This window comes from Tachyglossus aculeatus, chromosome X1, assembly GCF_015852505.1.
Source record: "Tachyglossus aculeatus isolate mTacAcu1 chromosome X1, mTacAcu1.pri, whole genome shotgun sequence".
In the NCBI taxonomy this organism is placed as follows: domain Eukaryota; kingdom Metazoa; phylum Chordata; class Mammalia; order Monotremata; family Tachyglossidae; genus Tachyglossus; species Tachyglossus aculeatus.
Window position 1 is genome coordinate 46,447,517 of NC_052101.1, and position 23,626 is coordinate 46,471,142.

A 23,626-nucleotide genomic window follows, 5' to 3' on the forward strand; every position below is an offset into this window, starting at 1 on the left:
TCTCAGGAGGAGAATTTCCAACTGTTAGAATGCATCCACCAGGACATTTGGCCATAGAAGCTACAAGATGTTTCAAGTCTGTCTACTGCACTAGTATGGAGACTCTTTTGGAATTTGACAGTTGACTTGTTGATTTTGAATTGTAGGTCATGTTGGGGCTCCTTTGCCCTGTAATTTCATCAAGTTGACAGATGTGGAAGAACTGAACTATTTTGCTTCCAAAGGAGAGGGAGAGGTAAATTAAGCATAGACTTATTTGGGTTGGTTACCTCAAGTGGAAAACAAAGCCCCTCATTTGCTAAACTGTTATGTCATAATGGAACAGTGAGGCATGGCTGCAAAAATGTGCAGGCTGTTGCTTCTTGTATTTTAATATTCTTGCATTATGTAATCAAATAAATAAAAGGGAAAATGAAAGAGAAAAAGGAATTAATAGTACTGACAGTTTAATTAGAAATGTGGAGATCAGCATTAGCCCAAGTGCATTTTATATCCTCCATCTAATTGATTTACGTGAATCTAAGAGTTGATACAAGTCTATTCATTACTAACAGTACAACTGTTTTCTGTTACAGTTGGGGTTCTAGTTTAATCCCCTTTCCTCCTTGCATCTCATGTTCCTTTCCTGCCACCCTTATTTCCAATTTTAAGAATCAGTAAATGACTTTAGGATTATATAGCAGATTGAAGCTTGGAAATTAAATTTGAGCACTCTTTTATGTGTAATACAGTTTTGATCAAAAGGGATTAAAATATTTTTCTGTTATCAGAATCACCTTCCCTTAAAGCATTCAGATGATTTTTTAAATCAAATTTAGCATTGTAACTTTCTGTTCACTAACAAGAAGGCAATGTTTCATTCCTGTTTTTTTATCTCATCATTGCATTTTCCCACTTAATTTGGCAGGGCCTAAAGTGGGGCAAAATGAGAAAAACTGTAAATGGTTTGGTTACCATGTCACAACTACGTCTATCTGACAACATTCCACTTTTGCCCGGTGTTGACAGCCCCATGTGATGCCTTGAGCTTTCTTTTCCCCTTCCAGCTAGCCCTGTGAGGCACAAATAAGCACCTCCAAAGTTAAGGAGGGCTCCCCTCAACCTCCTTTCCATAGTCTCTAGCAGCCTCTGTGGCTGTTGATCTCATATATCTCACTTCCACACTCTTGCCCACATCTGTCTCTGTCCTGGAATGCCCTCCCTCTTCATGTCCGACAGACAATTACTCTCCCCACTTTCAAAGCTTTATTGAAGGCATATCTCCAAGAGGCCTTCCCTAAATCCTCCCTTCTGTGCCACCTTGACTCACTCATTCATTCATTTGTATTTATTGAGCGCTTGCTGTATAATTATTAAGCGTCACCTGAGTGCTCAGCACTGTTCCAAATGGTGCTCTCCCCCCGGCTAGGTTGTAAGCTCATTGTTGGCAGGGAACATGTCTACCAATTCTGTTATATTGAACTCTCCCAAGCACTTAGAATAATAATGATACTATTTGTTAAGCACTTACTATTTGCCAAGCACTGTTCTAAGCACTGCTCTGCACACAATAAGCGCTCAGTAAATATAATTGCACACCAAACTGCTTCTTCAGTGTGACATGGTTTGCATGTTTTGGGCACAGAGTCTGTGCAATCTCATAGCAAAAAGCATAAAAATTAGGGGACACCACAGGCTGCCCCCAGAGGGGTTATAACAGCTCGGTCTAGAAGCTGTGGATTGAGGAAGTGGGTTCACTCTGACCTGTCCATGGCCCATAGTTACTTGTTCCCCTTAGTGAGAATGGAGGTGATTTACTCCAAGATCCCAGAGTACAACAACATTAAGTGCTTTTGCATAACGATGGTACTAGAGGTCAAGGAACTGTGTACCAATGTGTACTCCTGTTTCTATCCCTGTCCATCTCCACCCTCTTCAGGTTAATTCCAAGCCATTAACCTCTGCTTTTGCACCAGAGCTTTTCCTCTTAATGTCCTGTGGCACAACCTAAGTCTTTTTCTAACAGTAGAAACTATTTTGGTTTTGAGACTCATTTGTTTAAGGAAAGCAGCGAGTATAGGGGAATTTGGTGGAATTAATAGTAACATTTGGTAATCATCTTTGTCTTCGGCAGATATGCGTCAAGGGACCAAATGTTTTCAAGGGTTATTTGAAAGATGATGAGAAGACTACTGAGGCTCTGGACCAGGAAGGCTGGCTTCACACAGGAGACATCGGAAAGTGGTTACCGGTATGTATTTAAGTGACTCGTTATCACTCGTATTTGAGCACTTACTGAATAAATTTGGAAGAGTCACAGAATCCCTCCTTTAGAGAAGAAAAGACTCTATACATCAAAATTGCTGTCCCTTATTGTTTCAGGTTAAAGGTAGAAATGCTCTCTAGTGACAAAAGATCTGTTTCTGTATAGGACAAACAGAAGCATTTTCCTTGGCATCCTCTTGACTCTCAATGGCGCAAATGATATCTCATTTGTCGGGAGGTAGTAATTAGAGGATTTAATAATACAGCATTTGACACAGTTCCATCCAGTAGACCTCAAAAGCATTGGCTTGAACTGAGTGCTTAGTACTGTGCCAAGCGCTTAGTACAGTGCTCTACAGTGAATGAATGAGGCAAGGGGGGACCTTTTCTATACTTGGCCCTCTTAGGAAACCCAGGTTTCTACTTTTATGATGACTACTGTTTAAAGGATCTTGGGGTCTTTCTACTCTCCATCCCTCACTTTACTTCTAGCCTACCAGGATTCTGGGACCCAACCTGAGATTTCTCACAGACATTGAGATGAGAGTTCCCCCCTTGCCTCATTGTCATTTAGGCAGGCAACCTAATGGACATGGGCAAGATCAGAGGTAGGACTGGTAGACTGTAAAATCCTTGTTGGCGGGAAATGTTCCTTGTGCTTCTGTTGTATTTTCCCAAGCACTGAGCAAAGGGTAATAATAATAATAAATAATTCTGGTATTTGTTAAGCACTTACTATGTGTCAGGCACTGTACTAAGAGCTGAGAAAGGTACAAGCTAATCAGGTTGGATACAGTCCCTGGCCCACATGGGGCTCACAGTCTTAATATTGCACTGCACAGGCTCTCAATAAATGTCATTACTGCTTCTACTACTAGTACTACTACTACTACTGCAGCTTGAGTGCTGCTCTGAGAATACAGAAATCTGTTCCAACATCGGTTCTACCTAAAACTGGCTAACATGGGTGAAGATTGCACATCCACTTTTTTTTAAACAGTAGTTGTTAAGCACTTACTGTGTGCCAGGCTCTGTATTAAGCACTGGGGTAGACACAAGATGAGCAGGTTAGACACAGTCCAGATCCCACATGGGGCTCACAGTCTTGATCCCTGTTTTGCAGATGAGGTTTGAAGAAGTGAAGTGACTTGCTCAAGGTCACACAGCAAAGTGGCAGAGCCAGGATTAGAACCCAGGTCCACTGACTCCCTGGCCCGTGTTCTGTCCACTACGCCATTCTGCTTCTCAGTGAGGTACACCTCTGTCTGCCTACTTGTTCTTTGCCTCCTGTGTCCCAGCAGGAACCTGTAATTTATTTATACTGATGTCTGTCTCCCCGGCTCCAGACTGTAAGCTCGTTGTGGGCAGGGAATGTGTCTGTTTATTGTTCTGTTGTACTCTCCCAAGCACTTTATAAAGTGCTCTGCACATGGTAAGCACTCAATAAACACAGTTGAAGGAATGAATGAATGAAACTGGTAAGGGCGAGAAAGTGCAAGTGGTGTTGCAAGTACCATAAGCGCTTAGTATAGTGCTTTGCACACAGTAAGCAGTCAATAAATATGATTGAATGCATTAGCAGTAGGATCAATTCCTCTGCTTAGGATCTCAATCTTGAAATTTCAGGATCAAGGCTCACCTGCCATTCCTGATGGGAGAACTCCATCATTATTATTCTCAGACACAGTACGGGGCCAGGAAAGGGAGACCTGGGTTTTAGTCCCAGTTCTGCTAATAGTCTGCTGTGTGACCTTGGGCAAATCTCTTAACTTTTCTATACTTTTTTTTAACAGTATTTGTTAAGCATTTACTTTATGCTAGGCCAGTATACTAACCGTTGGGGTAGATAGATAGAAGATAATCAGGTTGGAGGTAGTCCCTAACCCATATAGAGCTCACTGTCTTAATCCCCATTTTAGAGGATGAGGTAACTGAGGCATAGAAAAGTTAATTGGGTTGCCGTGGGTCACACAGCAGACAAATGGTGGGCTGGGAATATGTCTACTAACTCTGTTAATTGCACTCTCCCAAGCGCTTAGTACTGTGCTCTGCACACAGTAAGTACTCAATAAATACCATTGATTGATCGAAGAGGTGGGGCTCTTTTCATTAGGCCACACCACATCTTTGCAACAGAATTAAAAGTAAGCAGGTACTATCAAACAATCAATTGAATTTACTGAGCACCTACTATGTGCAGAGCACTGTACTGAGCACTTGGGAGACTACCATGGAGGTAGAAAACATGGCCCCTGCCTTCAATGAGTTTACAATCTAAACAGGGGAGATAAGCCTTGGTCATGGCATGGGGGCCTTAGTCTTGGCGTAGTGGCTAGAGCATGGGTCTGGGAGTCAGACAGTCATGGGTTCTAATCCCAGCTCCGACATTTGTGTACTGTATGGCCTTGGGCAAGTCATTTGACTTCTCTGTGCCTCAGGTACCTCATGCATAAAGTGGGGATTAAGACTGTGAGCCCTCTGTGGGACAGGGACTATGTCCCAATTTGCTTGCATCCACCCCAGCGTTTAGTACACTGCCTGGCACATGGTAAGCGCTTAACAAATGCCATAATATTATTATGTAATTATATAATTATTATTATTATAAGCAGACACAATTTACTTATAAATCAGAGGAAAAAAAAGAGGAAGAATTGGTTATAACAAGAGAAGACAAAGAAGAAAAAGCTAGTATATATCCTATTAGAATGTTGCAGTCCGGCTGATATTAGTTTCATGCCTAATATTTAGGAATGTGCCTAACTGGAATTTCTTAGGAAAAATTATTTCAAAAACTGTCCCTCTGCCCTGTGTTGACAAGGTCTATAGAGCCCCCTTTTGAACCAGAGACACATTTTTGACTAGCTCACCATTCTCTCAAGAAGTACATAAGAGAATCAGAGATCAAATTAGCACTGTTGACCATTTGCCAATCCTAAAAGATTAGTTTATCTGGATGAGTTGCTATTTACAGTGAATTAGTTTGTTTCAATTCCCCAAATATCATTGATTCCACATATCTTATAACTGAGGATAGGTTTATTATGCATAATTATGGACTGGACATGCCAATTCCTAAATTCTGATTAGAGCTCCATTCTCAACAATTTTTAATCCACTCCTTACTGATGATAGTCATTGAGCACCTACTATGCACTGAGAACCGCACTAGGTACTTTGTAGAGTGCAACAGATGTCAGACAGGTTCCCTGTCCACAGGGAGTTTACAATCTAATCCTTAAGTATTGCGCAAATTGAACACTCATATTTAGATACATTGGGTTTTTAAAACTCTAAAATAGATTGGGCCTTTGTGAAAAATCAGACAATCCTACTTTACCTCACAGAGGACATGGAAATATATATTTCAATTTTATTAATATTTGGCCTCCTCTGTTCTTTTTCCAGGGACATCCACTCAAATGTTGTTCTATAATCTTTTTTATCATAGTTTTCCCATAATGATGGTTAGATTTTGTTGATTTCTTTGCTCAGACATATCTGGAAGGGCTCTAGGTGGCATTTTACTTTTGTGTCACCTTCTCTTTTGTAATTCATGAGAGGACAAAATCACTGTGGTCCTCTTAAGGTGATTAGTTTTTGAAGTCACATCCTGCCATAAATAGTCCACCAATCTTCTAGAATTTTGTTCTTGGCCAGCTCTCATTGAATAGAACTAACCATTGGCTAATTGTTTAGAACACTCATCTGCAGAGGGTGAATGTAGAGTTTTCAACCAAACAGGTTCCTTTATGGTTACTAGTGTTTGCACTATTTTTTCTGATGAAAGAGGTGTACCCAATTTGAGCTTGCTTGAACTAGTAAGCAGATTTTCAAAACATTCTGTTCAGATCTATATTCCTATCAGTTTTTTAGAGAAAACATTCTGTTTACTTGTGAAAAGTCATCCAGATATGTAGCATTGGAATAATTTTTTGTAAACAATTTTTCTTGTCTAACAGACTGGAACTCTTAAAATTATTGATCGAAAAAAACACATATTTAAACTTGCCCAGGGGGAATATATTGCCCCAGAAAAAATTGAGAATATCTACATCCGAAGTGAACCAGTTGCTCAGGTTTACGTCCATGGGGACAGCTTACAGGTAATAATTGATGTTCTTTAGCATCCATTATTGGTCGTTGATTTTGCTTAAACTAAAATATTTTCATTTTTGAGAACTTTCACACATCAACATATGATTACTGTGAAAGAGAAAATGAAAATCTAGCTGGTTTCAGTAGAAAAGCAAAAGCTTTAAGAAAGGGCCATTGTTCTAGCCAGATTTTCAGAAGTAGAGATTGGTGCTTACTGGAGTTCTATATTTAGCAGTGTATAATGTAATTAAATAAGACATTTTTCTAGTGTGAAACTAACAAGTGTTAAACAAGGAAGAAAAATGGGCTTCATTGTAATTCTTAATTTGTACCCCGGGATTTATAATGCTTGTTATTTTCAGAGGTAGCCATGCTTAAATTAATTTCACAACCGATTAGGGTAGGGATTGTAAATGCTAAGCTAAAGATAACATGGAGAGGTGTTAGTGGAAAGAAACTATTGAATTTGATAAGTGAAGTTATTTGGTGGTCATTCCTAATTATTGTGCATGGCATTTTGCTCCCAGTGTTATTCCAGTTAGGAGCGGAAAGAAACAAGTGAAGAATGCTTACATCCTCCCTTAGCTTTAAACCACTATTGGATTGCTGTAATTAGAATATGGTACCCACTTAGACTTTGAAGCTAATTACTTTGTAATATTCTTTTCAAATAGAATATTTAGTGACAAAGGACCATCCTAAAGAAATGCTTTCATAACTTGTGAGAACCTTGGGGTAAAGTTCATATTTTTGATGTTCTGTATTGTGACTAGCCCAAAGTCATGACATTTGTGAAACAATATATAGATCAAGGCAATGAAAGAATTATTTTCCTTTTCTTTCTTTCTTTCTTTCTTTCTTTCTTTCTTTCTTTCTTTCTTTCTTTCTTTCTTTCTTTCTTTCTTTCTTCTCTCTTTCTCTCTCTCTCTCTCTCTCTCTCTCTCTCTCTCTCTGTCTCTCTCTTCTTGTTATTGAAGCAGCATGGCTCAATGGAAAGAGCACAGGCTTGGGAGCCAGAGGTCATGGGTTCTAATCCCAACTCCGCCACTTGTCAGCAGTGTGACTTTGGGCAAATCACTTAACTTCTCTGGGCCTCAGTTACCTCATCTGTAAAATGGGGATTAAAACTGTGAGCCCCACCTGGTACAACCTGATCACCTTGTATCCTCCCTAGCGCTTAGAACAGTGCTTTGCACATAGTAAGCGCTTAACAAACGCCATCATTATTATTATTATTCAGTCCTAAAATGCTGGTTTTCAAGAACCTAAGTGTGCAAAATCAACACTTTTGAGAAGGGGAAGCAATTGGGATTATAGTGCATGTCCATCAAAATATTATTTTCCTTATTCTGGCATGTACTTAAATGATAATTAGGAAAAGAAGGAATTATCCAGGAAAGTTAATAAAATGAATTTTCTGAATGCCATGCCATACACAGCTGTGCTTTAAATTTGATTCTTTTCTCTGTGGGGGCGGAATGGTAGGCTTTTTTAGTGGGCATTGTTGTACCTGACGCTGAAGTCTTGCCAGGTTGGGCAAAGAAGAGAGGCCTTGAAGGAGCATATGCAGAACTCTGTGAAGATAAGGTATGGGTCTCTGTATGTATTCTCTTTAATTACCATCTTTATTATCAAAAGCTGTAAAGCCACAATTCCGTAAAAGAACCTCAGTTTCTCTGACACTGTCCAGGACTAATATTCTAAGAGATGATATTGTAGCCAAAGACTACCATAATAAGTGACTTGAGTGTATTGGCAAATTTTGAAGTTATTCAATTGGACAGAGGTTCATATACTATAATATGTAGAATATGTTGCTTTTGTTAATGCTGTTTACCTCATTATGAATTGCAAACACTATTTCATCTTGACAGAATTAGGGCAGAGTATTTGTTGAGAAGTAGTGTGGCTCAGTGGAATGAGCACAGGCTTGGGAGTCAGAGGTTATAGGTTCTAATCCCGGCTCTGCCGCTTGTCAGCTGTGTGACTTTGAGCAAGTCACTTAACTTCTCTGTACCTCAGTTACCTCATCTGCAAAATGGGTATTAAGACTGTAAGCCCCATGTGGGACAACCTGATCACCTTGTATCCCCCCAGTGCTAAGAACAGTGCTTTGCACTTAGTAAGCACTTAACAAATACCATCATTATTATTATTATTATGAAGAGTACAGTAATCTAATTAAATGTTTTCCTGGTAGCCCCACAAATCCTCCTATCATAAAATTATTATTTTCTTTAACAGTCTCAAACAATAAATCAAAAGTTATTGAGCACCTGTTGTTTGCAGAATACTGTATTAAGTACTTGGAAGAGAGGAATAAAATTAGAAGGCATAGTTCTCATTCATTCAATCGTATTTATTGAGCACTTACTGTGTGCAGAGCACTGTACTAAGTACTTGGGAAGTACAAGTTGGCAACATATAGAGACAGTCCCTACCCAACAGCGGGCTCACAGTCTAGAAGGGGGAGACAGACAACAAAACAAAACATATTAACAAAATAAAATAAATAGAATAAATATGTACAAGTAAATAAATAAATAGAGTATTAAATACGTACAAACATATAGACAGGTGCTGTGGGGAGGGGAAGGAGGTAAGGCGGGGGGGATGGGAAGGGGGAGGAGGGCGAGAAGAAGGAGGGGGCTCAGTCTGGGATGGCTTCCTGGAGGAGGTGAGCTCTCAGTAGGGCCTTGAAGGGAGGAAGAGAGCCAGCTTGGCGGATGTGCGGAGGGAGGGCATTCCAGGCCAGGGGGATGACGTGGGCCAGGGTCGACAGCAGGATAGGCGAGAACGAGGCATGGTGAGGAGATGAGAAGCAGAGGGTGCGGGCTGGGCTGTAGAAGGAGAGAAGGGAGGTGAGGTAGGAGGGGGCGAGGTGATGGAGAGCTTTGAATATTTGCTTGGCTGGAAAGAAAGTACACAGAGAAGCCCATTCTCTCTCTCAGGGAACAGAAGGGAACCACTGGCAAAGGTGAAAACTCAGCTTTTCTCACAGCTTGACTTTCAGATCATGGGGCATGGACTGTGTCTAACCTGATTAGCTTGTATCAATCTCAGCACTTAGTACAATTCCTGGCACATAGTAAGTACTTAACAGATACCATTAAAAAAATCACTGTGCTATATAGCACTTATCAGTGGCTACATGAAGTATGTGTGGCCATGGAGGGCATCGTTACTGTGGTCTTCACCTCCCAAGGGATGAGACAATCAATCAATCCTATGTATTGAGCATTTACTGTGTCCAGAACACTGTACTAAGTGCTTGGGAGAGTACAGTAAACAGAGTTGGTAGGCACGTTCCCTGTCCACAATGAACTTACTGTCTGTAGGCAGAGACAGTGTGTGTGTGTTCTGAGGGCTTCTCTCATAACACGGTGGCAAGACAAAGAAAAATGTGCAAATCTAGATTGTCTGGTCACCTCTTTACCAAGTAATAACTAATTACAATTATTATTAATAATATTTATAATGTGCTTACAACTTTTAAGTCTTGCAAAGCACTGGGGTAATAATGCAAAAATCAAATTGACAGGATCCGTGACCCACCAGGGCCTCACAAGCTAAGTATGTGAGGAAAACATATAGTCAAAAAATATAATACAAGAACAGTGAAAACAGATGAAAAACAAATAGTATAAATGTTCCACCTTCCCAGTACTTGAAGTGGGCAGCCTTGGGTTTGTTTGTGGCTACAAAAAGTCAATGGTTACAAACTTCCACCTTCTTGCCTGTAGTCAAAAAACGTTGAATAGGGAGGCTTCTTAGGCTCACCCAATTCTCCTGCAGGTGGATAGAGTTTTTCTCCCACAGTGCTCAGCAGAGCTTGGGGGAGGCTGGGCTGGGCAGGGGGGTCACCCTATCATCCAGTGGAATAGGAGATTAGGGCTTCTGCCCACTCTGCTCCTAACTTTGGTGAAGGGCTTGTGCTTTAGTGGATTTAAGCTAACTAGACCCTGAACAGAATTTTGTAAACTCTTAGATTGTTTTTCTTTGCTCAGAAGGTATTTTTTTCTTTCTTACCAAATTTAGAAATATGTCTCAGTAACTTGCAATTTGTGTGGTTCAATTTAGGAACTGAAGCAAGCTATAATGGATGACATGGTGAGGTTAGGAAAAGAAAGTGGACTTCATTCTTTTGAACAGGTAAACATTATCTTTTAACTGGTACACTTAGGATTGCATAAAGGAAAGGAAGCTGTGGTTTCAAGCTTTGGTGCTACAAATTGTATTTTTGGGGTGCTGTCTTGCCTAGAGGATGATGGACTAAGTGATTTTTGTATATGGTACACTTAGGCGTGGTTTGGGGGGTTTTTTGTTTTTGCTTTTTTAAAAAAGAATAAGTAACATATATGGCATTTTTTGCACCTAGAGAATTATGGAATGTAATTGCTCCCCTCAATTTCTTCCTCATGAATTCAGCCTTTATAGTCTTCTGATTCTATTTTTCAGGGGAACTGACAATTAACTTGTCATTCATAATTTAGAGCCACAACTCTTCTCTTTTTTCCAGTGGCTTTAGCAATCCTTTTCTCTTGTTCACATAAATGATTCTCCCATAAATGGGAAAAAATTCATCATAAAAAAATTATTCTAGCACAAAAAATAAAAAGATCTAGTTGAAACATTAATAGAACATTATTCATTTTATTATAATATATAAAATTCTTTTTAATGAATTTAATGTTTGAACTCTCGTGTATATGGCTGGCATTTCATGCAACTCAGCTTTTCTAACAGTTAAGCCTAGTAGTTCCTCTCTGACGCCAGCAGATGTGTTCCTAAGAAAATCTGTTTTAACAAAATGGAGAGTAATGAGGTTCACCAGGACTATTCACAATTAGCTCTTCCCCTTATCTTCTGATAGATAGTGAGTGTGGTAGTATCTTGAGACTTGTGTCATTTCCTCCACATGCACATGCTTGTAAATTTATGCAAGAATGCCAACAAATGCAGGTGCTAGACCATGGCTTTGAATATGGTTATTTGTAATAACCATTATAACCATTTTAGCTGGTTTCCTGCATCTCAAAGAGATCGACCTCTTTGACAGTGGAAAGCATCTTCACGAGTTTCATATCAGTTCCATTTCTGTATGTGATGAGAGCAGTTTCATTCCACACCCTTCAACAATGCTGTAGTGGTGTGTATGGGGCCATAGATCTTTAGAGCAAGGAGTCAGAAGGTCCTGGGTCTAATCCCAACTCTGCCACTTGTCTGCTGTATGACCTTGGGCTAGTAACTTCACTTCTCTGGGCCTCAATTACCTCATCTGTAACATTCATTCATTCATTCAATCATATTTATTGAGCACTTACTGTGTGCAGAGCACTGTACTAAGCACTTGGGAAGTACAAGTTGGCAACATATAGAGACGGTCCCTACCCAACAGTGGGCTCACGGTCTAGCAGACTGTGGATTAAGACTGTGAACCCCATTTGGGACAGTGTCTATGTCCAATCCAATTTGTTTGCACTTACCCCAGCACTTAGTACAGTGCCTTGCACATAAGCGCTTCATAAATACCATAATTACTATTATTTTTCTTATTTAGTGATGAGTCCCACCAATGGTCCACTTATATTTGATAACTCAGTCCATTGTCCCTTGTCAGGTTTTTCTAGGCCTCCATTCTGTTATGATCATGAGACACTACAAAGTACTGTTGCATTTCTGGTTTGCTGGAAGCAGTTGCTAAGTCTGTGCTTTATGGCAATTACTGGGGAAACTCACCACTTTCCATTGCCAGAAAGGTGCTGTACAGTATCCTTGAACAGACTACTGAAAACGTAATCAGCTGTGCTCTGCCTGAATCCCATTGCTACCTCAAGCCGAAGTGCAGCAAAACAGATAAGATTTTTGGATCAATCAATCAATGGTATTTATGAAACACTTACTCTGTGCAGAGCATTGTACTAAGTGCTTGGGGAGAGTACAATACACAGAATTAACAGATACATTCCCTGTCCATAATGAGTTTACAGTCCAGAGGGGGAGGGATATGGAGTGTAGTGTGAAAGTTCTAGGGAAAGTTCTGAGAGCAACACCAAGACTTGTATTGTTTTCATTGATTGTATAAAAGCATTTGATGCCATCAAAAGAATAGCGTTCTGGAAATAGTTAAGGAGATTGAGCTGACCTGAGACATCCACCAAGATCACTATTTTGCAACAGTATGAGTTAGAGTAGAAGCTGTCCTACCTGTGTCTTTCTTAAATTCCAACTGAGTGAAGCAGAGCCGAACGATAAGTCAAGTCTGATTCAGTCTGTTCTATGCTGCCATGCTTGAAGATGCCAGGAATATCTACAAGCTCAGGTTTGCGAAATGCATATGTATATATATATATATATACACATACAGATTACTGTGTCTTTCATTCATTCAATCAATCGTATATATGGAGTGCTTACTATGTGCAAAAGACTGTACTAAGCGCTTGGGAAAGTACACTCTAACAATAAACTGACACATTCCCTGCCCACAACGAGCTTACAGTCTAGAGGGGAAGTCAAACATACTAAGCTGTTAACAAATACCGTAATTATTAATTATTATTATTATTATCCTGCCACTCCCTCATATCCCCACCCCAACTCCAGAGGGAGCAGAACACACCAACTGGATTCAAAATTTATTATAATCAAAAAAATAATAATACTTGTGTGATGTGTTAAGCCCTTACTATATGCCAAGCACTATACTAAGTGCTGAGTTAGATACAAGATCATCAGGTCCCTCATGGGGCTCACGTTGAAAGTAGGAGGGAGAACAGGTATTGAATCCCCATTTTACAGATGAGGGAACTGAGGCCCAGAAAAGTGAAGTGACTTGCCCAGTTTCACATAGAAGTTAAGTGGCAGAGGTGGGATTAGAACCCAGGTCCTCTGACTTCCAGACCCACGCTGTTTCCACTAGGCCACACCCCTTGGGATCCAGCAGGAGCAGAGCCAGCTCAGCACCCATGCCAACAGGCAAGACCCCTTTATACCCATCATCCCCATCCCCATCATCCCATTAGGCCTTCCCAGACTGAGCCCCCTCCTTCCTTTCCCCCTCCTCCCCCTCTCCATCCCCCCCGCCTTACCTCCTTCCCCTCCACAGCACCTGTATATATGTATATATGTTTGTACGTATTTATTACTCTATTTATTGTACTTGTACATATTTATTCTATTTATTTTATTGTGTTAATATGTTTTGTTTTGTTGTCTGTCTCCCCCTTCTAGACTGTGAGCCTGCTGTTGGGTAGGGACCGTCTTTATATGTTGCCAACTTGTACTTCCCAAGCGCTTAGTACAGTGGTCTGCACACAGTAAGCACTCAATAAATACGATTGAATGAATGAATGACCTGTGAATGGCCAGAGCCTCCGGGACTCTGGACATCAGATCTGTGTTTCAACTTTGGATTTATTAGCAAAAGAAGCATTTGAGAGATATTGATTGCTTCAGTGGAAAATAGAAAGGGATCTGATCAATTCAATCAATCAACCCCACCTCCGATCCCACCAAACTCCCTTTTTTTCCAAATGGATGCATCTGTTCATTCCTACTATTTAATGCAAGGGTACTGCTTTTAGCCAAAGTACAATACTGACCTGTAGATATTAACAGCCTCCTGGGAAACGCATACATGTGACTCAAACACCATGTGGTTACTGTACATTAAGTAGGCTTTCCTAGGCAGTAGAAGAAGCATCAAAAACCACAAACACAGGTCTTTTCTCTAATGCCCTTAATTCCCTAATGCACACAGCCACAATACCACAACTCTGCTACTTTTACTTTTATTTATTCTTTCTCTTAGCCACTCACAAATGAATTCCCCTTTGGTATTTTGATGTTAAAAAGTAAATCTTTCAGATGTGAAACTTAACAAATCAATGACCAGATTTTGCAAAAGACTGCTGAACTACAAAAAATGCTTCTCTCCAGAGAAGTGGCATGGTCTAGTGGATAGAGCACAGGCCTGGGAATCAAAAGGACATGGGTTCTAATCCTGACAGCCACTTGACTGCTATGTGACCTTGGTCAAGTCACTTAACTTCTCTATGCCTGTTACCTCATTTGTGAAATGGAGATTAAGACTCTGAGCTCCAGCCCATATTACAGTAAGCACATAGTAAGTGCTTAACAAATTACATGAAAAAAATGCCACTTAACTAAAAGTGAAACTACTTTCAAACAAATGAGCTGCCTTGCAATAAATGTAAATTTGTCCTCCCAAGCAACTATTAAGGGATAAAATCCGAAGCTTCAACAAAGGTCAAATTTGTCTTCAAAAGAAAATCTGACTATCATTCAGATCCCCAAACTTGCTACCAAGATCAGTTACTCACACGAGGGAAGATGGAACAGAAATCACAACTCTCTGAAGAAAATCTTATTTCATGAATAACCATTTTCCCCTAAAATGGTATCCTAGTTATCATTAGATTCACCTGCTACTGGAAAAGATTACTGGGAAGCAGAGTATAGAAAAAAGTAATTAAAGTTAGATTTCCACTGTCAATTTTTGCATGTTTTGACATGATAGATTTGATTCCAATTAGAAATGTTCCTTGTTTTTCCGGGTAAAGGTACGAGATGTTGCCCTGGAATTTGGCCGGAAAGAGAACAGACAAATAATAATCGTGGCATTTTTAAGTCCTTAACCTATGCCAAGTACAATACTAAGAGCTGGAAATCGCAGTTGGATGGTTCCATTTTATCTCAATTCCACTTTAATAACTTCAAATGCTAATTTATGGGACAACGAGAAATTCAACACAGGAAATAAATTTCACAATAGCAGCAGTCTCAATTATAGAGAGTAACTCAATATTATTTCCATTTGTTATTATTGTAGTTATAAAAGAGATATCCATTTCAGTTATTTGATAAAATTATATGTCAGTGAATTGTTGCATACCACTTCCTAAGTTTAAGGGCCTTACTGTGGTAAATTTGAATGTTTGATATCATCTCTAATCATGTATATGCTACCTAAATTATTTGTTTTATTGTGTCTAAGTAAAATACTGTTAAAATGTAGTTTCTACAGTAATCTGCTGGAAAAATTTAAAGACTCAGGCCCTGGTCTTGGGACAAGTTGAATCTCATGGAGTAATAAAATTAAAACATTGTATTTTAACACTAAAAACACAGAGTCTATTCTCCATCTACACAGACTCCCTTGGAGAACTCATTTGCTCCTGCGGTTTCAACTGCCATCTTGCATGTATGATTCCCAAATCTACACCTCCCGATCTCGCTCCTTCTCTGCTGTCTCCCATTTCCTTCTGTCCTCGGGACATCTCTATTTGGACATCACCCTGGCACCTCAGACTTAACGTTTCCAAAACAGAACTCCTCATTCCCACCCAACCCCTGTCCTCCTCCTGACTTTCCTATCACTGTAGGCAGCACCACCATTCTCCCTGTTTCACAAACCCATAATATCGGCATTATCCTTGACTCCTCTCATTCAACCCACATAGTCAATCTATCACTAAATCCTGTCATTTCAACCTTCACAACATTGCTAAACTCTGCCCTTTCCTCTCCGTCTAAATTGCTACCATGTTAATCCAAGCACTTATCCTATCCTGCCTTGATTACTGTATCAGCCTCCTTGCCGACCTCCCTGCCTCCTTTTTCTCCCCACTTCAGTCCACATTTCACTCTGCCACCTGGATCATGTTTCTACCAAAATGTTCAGGCCATGTTTCCCCACTCCTCAAGAATCTCCAATGATTGTCCATCCACCTCCATATCAAACTGAAATTCCTCACCGTTTGGTTTAAAGCACTGAATCACCTTGCCCCCTCCTACCTCACCTCACTATTCTCCTACTACAACCCAGCCTGCATGCTTCACTCTGATGCCGACCTACTCACTGTACCTCGATCTTATCTATCTCACCGCTGATCCCTTGACACGCCCTGCCTCTGTCCTGAAACACCCTCCTTCCTCAAATCCAATAGACAATTACTCTCCCCCTCTTCAAAGCCCTATTGAAGGCACATCTCTTCCAAGAAGCCTTCCCCGACTAACCCCTCTTTTCTTTTCTTTAACTCCCTTCTGCCTCACCCTGACTTGCGCCTTTTATTCATCTCCCTACCAGCCCCACAGCACTTTTGTACAAATCTGTAATTTATTTATACTAATATCGGTCCCCCCAGACTGTAAGCTTGTTGTGGGGAGGGAATGTGTCTGTTATATTGTTATATTGTACTCCCACAAGCACTTAGTATGGTGCTGTGCACACAGTAAACAATTAGTAAATAAGATTGATTGACTGTTCCTGGTAATCCCAATTCTTCCTTCTTTGAAATGCACTTTTGATGAAGTTAATTTTATGATTTATGGGTTCTCTATGTTCTTTTTCCTCCACCTGTAAGTTGCATTTGGCTGTATTTCGAGCAGTGCTTACTAATTGTAAAACATTGTAAAATATGTGAACTCTGTTATACTGGAATGAGTCAATAACTCTGCCCAGAGTGTTTTTTCTCTTTTAAGACCTGAGGTACATTCAAAGATGTTAGAGATTACATCAATTCACTTGAAATGAGTAAAGGGTTTAAACTATTAAATAACAATTCTGCATGCACAGATTCCCCAGACCCAAGCATTCATTTTTGCCTTCTCTTTTTTATAAATTCTGAAAAAGCATGACTTTTGCAACTGATTCTATCCTCCCCAGAGTGAATGTATTGTTTTGTTTTAGCTTAACTTTCATCTCCCCTTCTGCCTGGCTTGGGTCATTTTTACTGCAGCTGTAACATACTATATATTAGGATCTGATTTGTTGGCTCTAGAACAAAAGTGTGATGTGTTTTTCAGGAGGGAGGGTATAAATAGATGTAGAATAGAAAATGAAGGTGATTTTTACTTAAAAATATGCATGGTTACAATACCTACTGTTCATGTTTCCTTGTTTTTTGCCCAGTGTTGTGTGAGTACTTCATTCCTGTATAAAATATATTCTGCTTTTGTTTTTCAGGTTAAAGCTATTTACATCCACTCTGACATGTTTTCAGTGCAAAATGGCTTACTGACACCAACATTAAAGGCTAAGCGACCAGAACTGAGAGATTACTTCAAAAAACAAATAGAAGAGCTTTATTCAACCTCCATGTGAAGTTCAAGACAAGTTCTGAATATTGGACTCTGTAGCAATATGAAAGTTTTCTTGAAAGTACAGAGACAGAAGGATGAAATTGAAATGAATAGCCTGAGCTTTTTGTCCCAAGAAGTCTTTAACAATATTTTTCTCTGTCATCACTGAATACCTGTTATTTTTATTGAATTGACAATCTAGCAGGCTGCTAAAATATGGCAAATGATAATGTAAAGATGTATGAAAAACAAGATCTTCACAAGTACAGTGCTCCATAAAAAGTAATATATATCTTCATGTTCCAAGATACTGATTAAACATAAAAGACAAACATAATTGATATGCTGTATTTAATTATTTATAAAATAGTAACCAGACAAAGGAAATACTGAGAAAATGTGGTCTACCTCATTCAGTAACTTATGTTCAAATTACTAGCACATCAGGGCCTAAAACTTAAGACTGGATGATAAATTGAATCATGTTAAAATAAAGTAGGTAACATCTTTTATCTTCTCCAAAAAATTCAAGTTCTACTTCTTATCATTAATCTAATTGATTAGATTAACAATTCATTTCAGAAAAAAGGAAAAAAAAACCCTCCAAGTTTCACCTTTATTCACATACTGTGAAAAAATGCAGAGTGTGAATAGCCTCAGCCCTGCAGAAATTGCCAAGAAAAAGTGAGATCAGAGTTTCACCATATTCTTTTCAGGGATTTTGAGAGGCAGGAACTGTAAAAGCCTGTGATTGCTGGATCCATAGCTTACCTTCTGGAAACTCTTTAAAAATAATTTCAGGGTGAAGAAACTTAAAAAAAAACTTCTCATGGGAGTAAATAAACTTTTCCCATCTTCAAGACAAGGCAGAGATTTTCAGCACCATCGGGTGGTACTCTGTAGCTGCCACAGTGCTTGCTTTACGAAGGGAGGAGGAAATGTTTGCTTTCTAGTTATAGGAAACTATTGAGTGTCTTCAGTGCAAAGGGGCTTTTTACTACTAAATTTTACTATAACCATGTAAGTCCTCCATTCTACACCTATCAGCTATTGCCCTCTCCCACTGCATTATATTTTCCCAAGTGTTCAGTTCAGTGCTCTGCACTCAGTAAGCCCTCAATAAATACCATTGATTGATTGGTGTTCATTGTTTCAGTACGGGCGTGACTACCAAATATTTCCCTAGAAATACTTTCAGAAAATGGTGGAAAGCACTGTTCTAGATTACTAATCCGTTCAGCCACACTTTTAGTACCAGGAAACTCAGATATTACCACCACCACCAGGGAGAAAACAATAGATGATCTGGATAAGGCCAGTTACTTTCTTTTGAAGACTACAAAATACAATAACATAATGGGCTTGGGATAGGAGATTCTAATTCCTTTGCATAGCCTGCTATAGAAGAGAATCCTGGTTTCCTTCCTCAAGGGATAGCACTGAGAAACATCTTTCACACTTCATCTGGAAGCTCATTTGAATTTTCAACATGCATTTTTAGAATTTGGTATGGGAATATTCACTTCTGATCTCTGGCTGACCCAAAATAAACTCGGGAGGTTCTACACTTGAATTTTCATACCCCTAAAAGTCCTCCTCTACTGAACTTGGAAGAATTTGCCCTATACTTGGACACTGGAGGAGTTCACTTCCATTATGAACCCAGTTACTGTTTATGGCAAGTAAGATTGGAGTTAAATACTCTGCTTCTGGGAAGAGAATAGCCCATAGAAAGGACAGATTCTGGGGTTTTTTATTTTTTTATGGTATTTGTTAAATGCTTACTATGTGCCAGGCACTGTACTAAGCGCTGGGGTAGATACAAGTTAATCATGTTGGATACGGTCCGTGTCCCACATGGGGCTCACAGTCTCAATCCCCATTTTGCAAATGAGGTAACAGGCACAGAGAAGTTAATTGACTTGCTTGAGGTCACCCAGTAGACAAGTGGCAGAACAGGAATTAGAACCCAGGTCCTTCTGACTCCTAGGCCCAGGCTTTATCCACCAGGCCATGCTGCTTCTCAGAATAAATAAATTCTGTGACTCCGGAATCAAAGAGATGCTGGCAGCTTGACCAACCCAATGACCATGGAAGCTCCTTTCAGCCAGACGGTATCCTAACTTTTTGTAAATAAACCATCAAAGCCAAACATGAGTGAGCCTGCTTGATAACACTGCTTTCTTGAGCAGTAGTTTTACATTTCTTTTTCTGCCAGGTTGTCAGACTACAGTCAATGTATTTATGTAATCTGTCACAGACTTTAACACATTCTCTCTGAAATTCCATTGCATGCATTTACAGGTTTAAAAAATTGAAGTAATGAACTACTTATATGCAGACTGGTCTAGTAAAGTCATTTTTGATTAAGCAATACCACGAATGTAAAATAGACTGCATCAGTATGCATTTATCTTCTCATATGTAATGTACATTTGACTGAGCAAATACTAGTCACTGTTTGAATTGGATACTGTTGCTTTTTTAAAGGCAAGTAGCTTATTCTCTAAAATAAAAACAAATTATTTTCCAATATCCTTCCACCATAGCATGAACTTCATTATTTGCCTTGCTTCTAAGAGAATTTTAATCAATCTAACCTAAGTAGATAGTACCAAAATATTTTTGTATGAACACTGAGGGCTCTACTAGATTCTACTTGGGGCCAACATAACTTATGTTCTGTTTCGTCAAAATTTTAAAAAATGACTAATGCTTTACTCTCATTTAAAGGACCTGATGTCCCTATTTCCTTCCTGAAACTTGATGAAAGATGATAAATCAGGAAAAAGGGCAAGACAAACTGGGTACGAAAAAGAGTATGCATTGTGTATTAGCCTTACCCATTTTACTCAATTTTGGCAGATTTTTCAAATCAGAACAAATACTTGTGGGCAGTGAACGTGTCTACCATCTCTGCGGTACTGTACTCTCCCATGTGCTTAGTACAGTGCTCTGGACACAGTAAGCACTCAAATACCATTGATTGATTTAAAGGAATTTGCTGTGTAAATACTGCATAAACAGTGTTTTGTTTCCAGATAAATCACTTTATTTGGCAAGATAGGAAAAGAGCACAGTGATCAAAGCCTGTCTTCATTGGGAAAGTAAATCAATGGTGTTTATTGAGCACTTACTATGTGCAGAACATTGTACTAAGGGCTAGGGAGAGTAAAATAAAATAGAATTAGCAGTCACCTTCGCTGCCCATATTGAGCTTACGGCCTAGAGAGGGAGAACACCCTTAGTAATTTTTTCTAAACTTCAGCGAGTTTGGTATCATTTCAAAAGTTCTATCTTGTATATTTGTATATAACCCTATTAATATAGAAGTATAAACCTGATTTTTCTCAGCTTTTCTCATTTAAATGCAATTCTAATAGCATAAACAAAATAAATTATAGCTATTAAAGTTTTGAGTTCCCTACTACCCTTTTACATCAATATATTTGTTGCAGTTTACATTGTCCATTGATCTCTTTGAAGATGAAAGAGAAAAGGAGTGTTTGTATCATGTGGAAATTCTCAATTCTGATATACATGGTAACATCGAAAATTTAACCCACTTAAAACAGAAGAACTGTTATGTTTTAGTTTTCAAACATGCCAACTTGTGCCATCAAAGGACGTGCAGAGTGGCCATATGTTTCCTATAGCATATGCTTGTTAGTCAAAATTCTTTGCAATCCAAAGATTCCACTTTGCCTTGTACAAAAATCTGACATACAGAATGCATGCAAAGAACACAAGACATTATCTCTGAACTCCGACCATATGAAACTAGAAAAAAAGAGAAAATAAAACTTTGCTTATGTAATTTTTATTTTTACATCTCAATGAAAACCTTTATTGGGTATTAACATTTAAATAATAATAAGACCCAATTGAAATAACTCCTTAAGATGTGACTGTACTATAGCAAAAGATGAGTTGTCGATAAGAATTCTTCTGGAATCAAGGAAATTATAACATCTTTATTTGTCCATGTGTGAAAAACACAGATTTGCTAAGTATATATGTGTGAATATATATATATATATATATGTATGTGTATATGTATACATATTCATGAAATACAAGCTACTAGAAAATGAATGGAAAGAGATATACTATTTTTGCATGTGAAGAGAGCACTTAGGAGCTGCTTATACCTCATTCATTAATTGATTATGATGTGTTCATTTGCATATACTTGCTGTATTTCTTTTCTTATTTTTTCATTATAGAAGTACACTTGCCTAGGCAAAAGGAGAAACAAAATAAAATCTTGATTGTTCAAAAGCTCCTCCATTTCACTGCAAAGTCTTCCCTGTGAAGTGATGACAATACAGGAAGCATGAAATTAATAATTCAAGTGAGAAATATATGAATTTGAGAAACTTTTAATGGAGAACAATTTACCATTAAAAACACAAAGAGGATGTATGAAAACCTAGATTAGAGACATCAAACACTGCTCCCAAACTGAGAAGTTTTTCAAGTGGTAATAGTGACTTTTAAACCCTTCATTTGACTGATCATATTTTATTTTGACCTTTACCCATTACCCACAACACAAAGAATGAAATATCTTCCTAAGTGTTGCTTATTCTATTTTCAACTTTTAAAAAGTGAACAGATCAAATATGACATAAATATTTGTAAGACATCTTAATTGTAATACTTTTTCAGTTGTTTTGGGATAGCATGTATAAAATTTAAAAATGTGTTTATGAAAATTTTTGTAAAGAAATAAAGACCTTTCAATTCTCAGAGATTCTCAAAAAGATTATTTCTGAATAACCTATAATAAAATTCTATAAAGTCTTACTGCACAAACATTATGTCCATTTGATCACAAATTAGCCACTTAAAATATGTTTCTATACTAAATATGCTTTAGAAAAAACTAAAGGAGCCCTATAACTGAAAAACTTTCATAACAATATTCAAAGACTAAATAGTTTTTTTATCATGTTTGAAGTTTCTACTAAAAAATGGCCTTTAACTGAATTTCTGTAATAGTTTCAGTCCATTATTGTTCAACAGATAACAGCAGGAAAACCAAGTAAATAAATATGTCTGAATAATAAAAATTTACAAGGGCTCAATAATATTTCTTCAGGACTCTGTTTAAAACACTAAAATTTAAAAATGACCAGACTCTCATTTACTTTGTTGGTGATCATTCCAAATGCTCAATATATTTCCACAGAATTTAATTATCATCATCCATAAAAGTGCATTAAGGCCCAACTTTCCATCCATCCTGCACAAAACAAGATAAATTTCTATTTCAACCCTCTACTGGGTGATTAGCAAGTGCCACCGTTCACATTGGTCTACATTATTTCCCTTTCAATCATTCATCACTTTGAAAAAAATCACAAGAACCATCACTTGAGTTTTAGAAGAATTCAAGGCTCTGAAATTAGGGGAAAATGCCCTGTTTTTATGCTACTCCAATCCATTTATTGGATTTTTAAGAAACAAGGAATCAAATTTTCAATACGTAATAACTGGGGAGACCACTGATGACCCTCCCGTACACCAAAGAGACACATATGATGTCACACGCTTTATCAGAGGCACACAGCATTACATGATGTCACGCTCGCCATTTTGTGGAACTTTGTGGATTTCATGCAATCCCAGAACAAGTTTCCTGAGTGACCCTCTCAATTCCCCACTTGCTTCATTGCCTTTACTTCTTCTCCCATATCAGTTTGAAGGCTGGTTCAGTGTCTGTGATCAGTGACAGGTGCTGTGACATTGGGACTTGGGGGCTGGAATCAGGAAGAGAGGAAGAAACATCTAATACCTAGCAAAACCGAGCAAGGGGTCAGACCATCCAAAAAACACCGTCCGGTATAAACCTGGACAATTGACCACCCTAGTGAAGATCCAAAAAGAGCTTAAGAATGGATTCATTTGAAGTACGGTGAGTAGTAACTGTGACGTGCTAAATTTGGAAAAATAGATTTCTGAATTCAAAAAGTTACTGAAATTGCTTTGAGCCTTCGAAAGTGTTACTACCCAACGACTAGTCTTGTGTATTGATTCATCTGATTTTTGGTATACAAATGTCTCTATTAAGAATTAACGCGTTGCCTGAAACTGCTTGATTCATCTGATTTTTGGTATACAAATGTCTCTATTAAGAATTAACGCGTTGCCTGAAACTGCTCGGTAGTGTGTG

The 23,626-nt window shown here is 38.6% G+C and overlaps 2 protein-coding genes across 10 annotated transcripts in view; both read left to right on the forward strand.

Annotated features, from left to right (window-relative positions):
* Window positions 1-17,785, forward strand: part of ACSL6 (acyl-CoA synthetase long chain family member 6) — a 131,262-nt gene extending 113,477 nt beyond the window's left edge. For all 3 annotated transcript variants that reach the window (XM_038771983.1, XM_038771984.1, XM_038771985.1), the window contains exons 16-21: window positions 147-235; window positions 2,114-2,230; window positions 6,207-6,350; window positions 7,828-7,929; window positions 10,423-10,494; window positions 17,333-17,785. In XM_038771983.1, coding sequence (XP_038627911.1) covers window positions 147-235; window positions 2,114-2,230; window positions 6,207-6,350; window positions 7,828-7,929; window positions 10,423-10,494; window positions 17,333-17,470 — 662 coding nt within the window. In that variant the 3' untranslated portion in view covers window positions 17,471-17,785. The remainder of the gene's footprint in view (window positions 1-146; window positions 236-2,113; window positions 2,231-6,206; window positions 6,351-7,827; window positions 7,930-10,422; window positions 10,495-17,332) is intronic.
* Window positions 17,786-23,058: 5,273 nt separating this feature from the next.
* The window catches only part of MEIKIN (meiotic kinetochore factor), a 46,316-nt gene continuing 45,748 nt past the window's right edge, over window positions 23,059-23,626 (forward strand). For 6 of the 7 annotated variants that reach the window (XR_005447702.1, XM_038740059.1, XM_038740064.1 and 3 more), the window contains exon 1: window positions 23,060-23,368. Coding sequence is in view for 6 of the 7 variants with exons in the window: in XM_038740059.1 (XP_038595987.1) it covers window positions 23,349-23,368 (20 nt within the window). In the remaining variant the exon portion in view is untranslated. Of the gene's footprint in view, window positions 23,369-23,626 lie in introns of all 7 variants that reach the window. The other variant, XM_038740066.1, reaches the window with a different exon arrangement.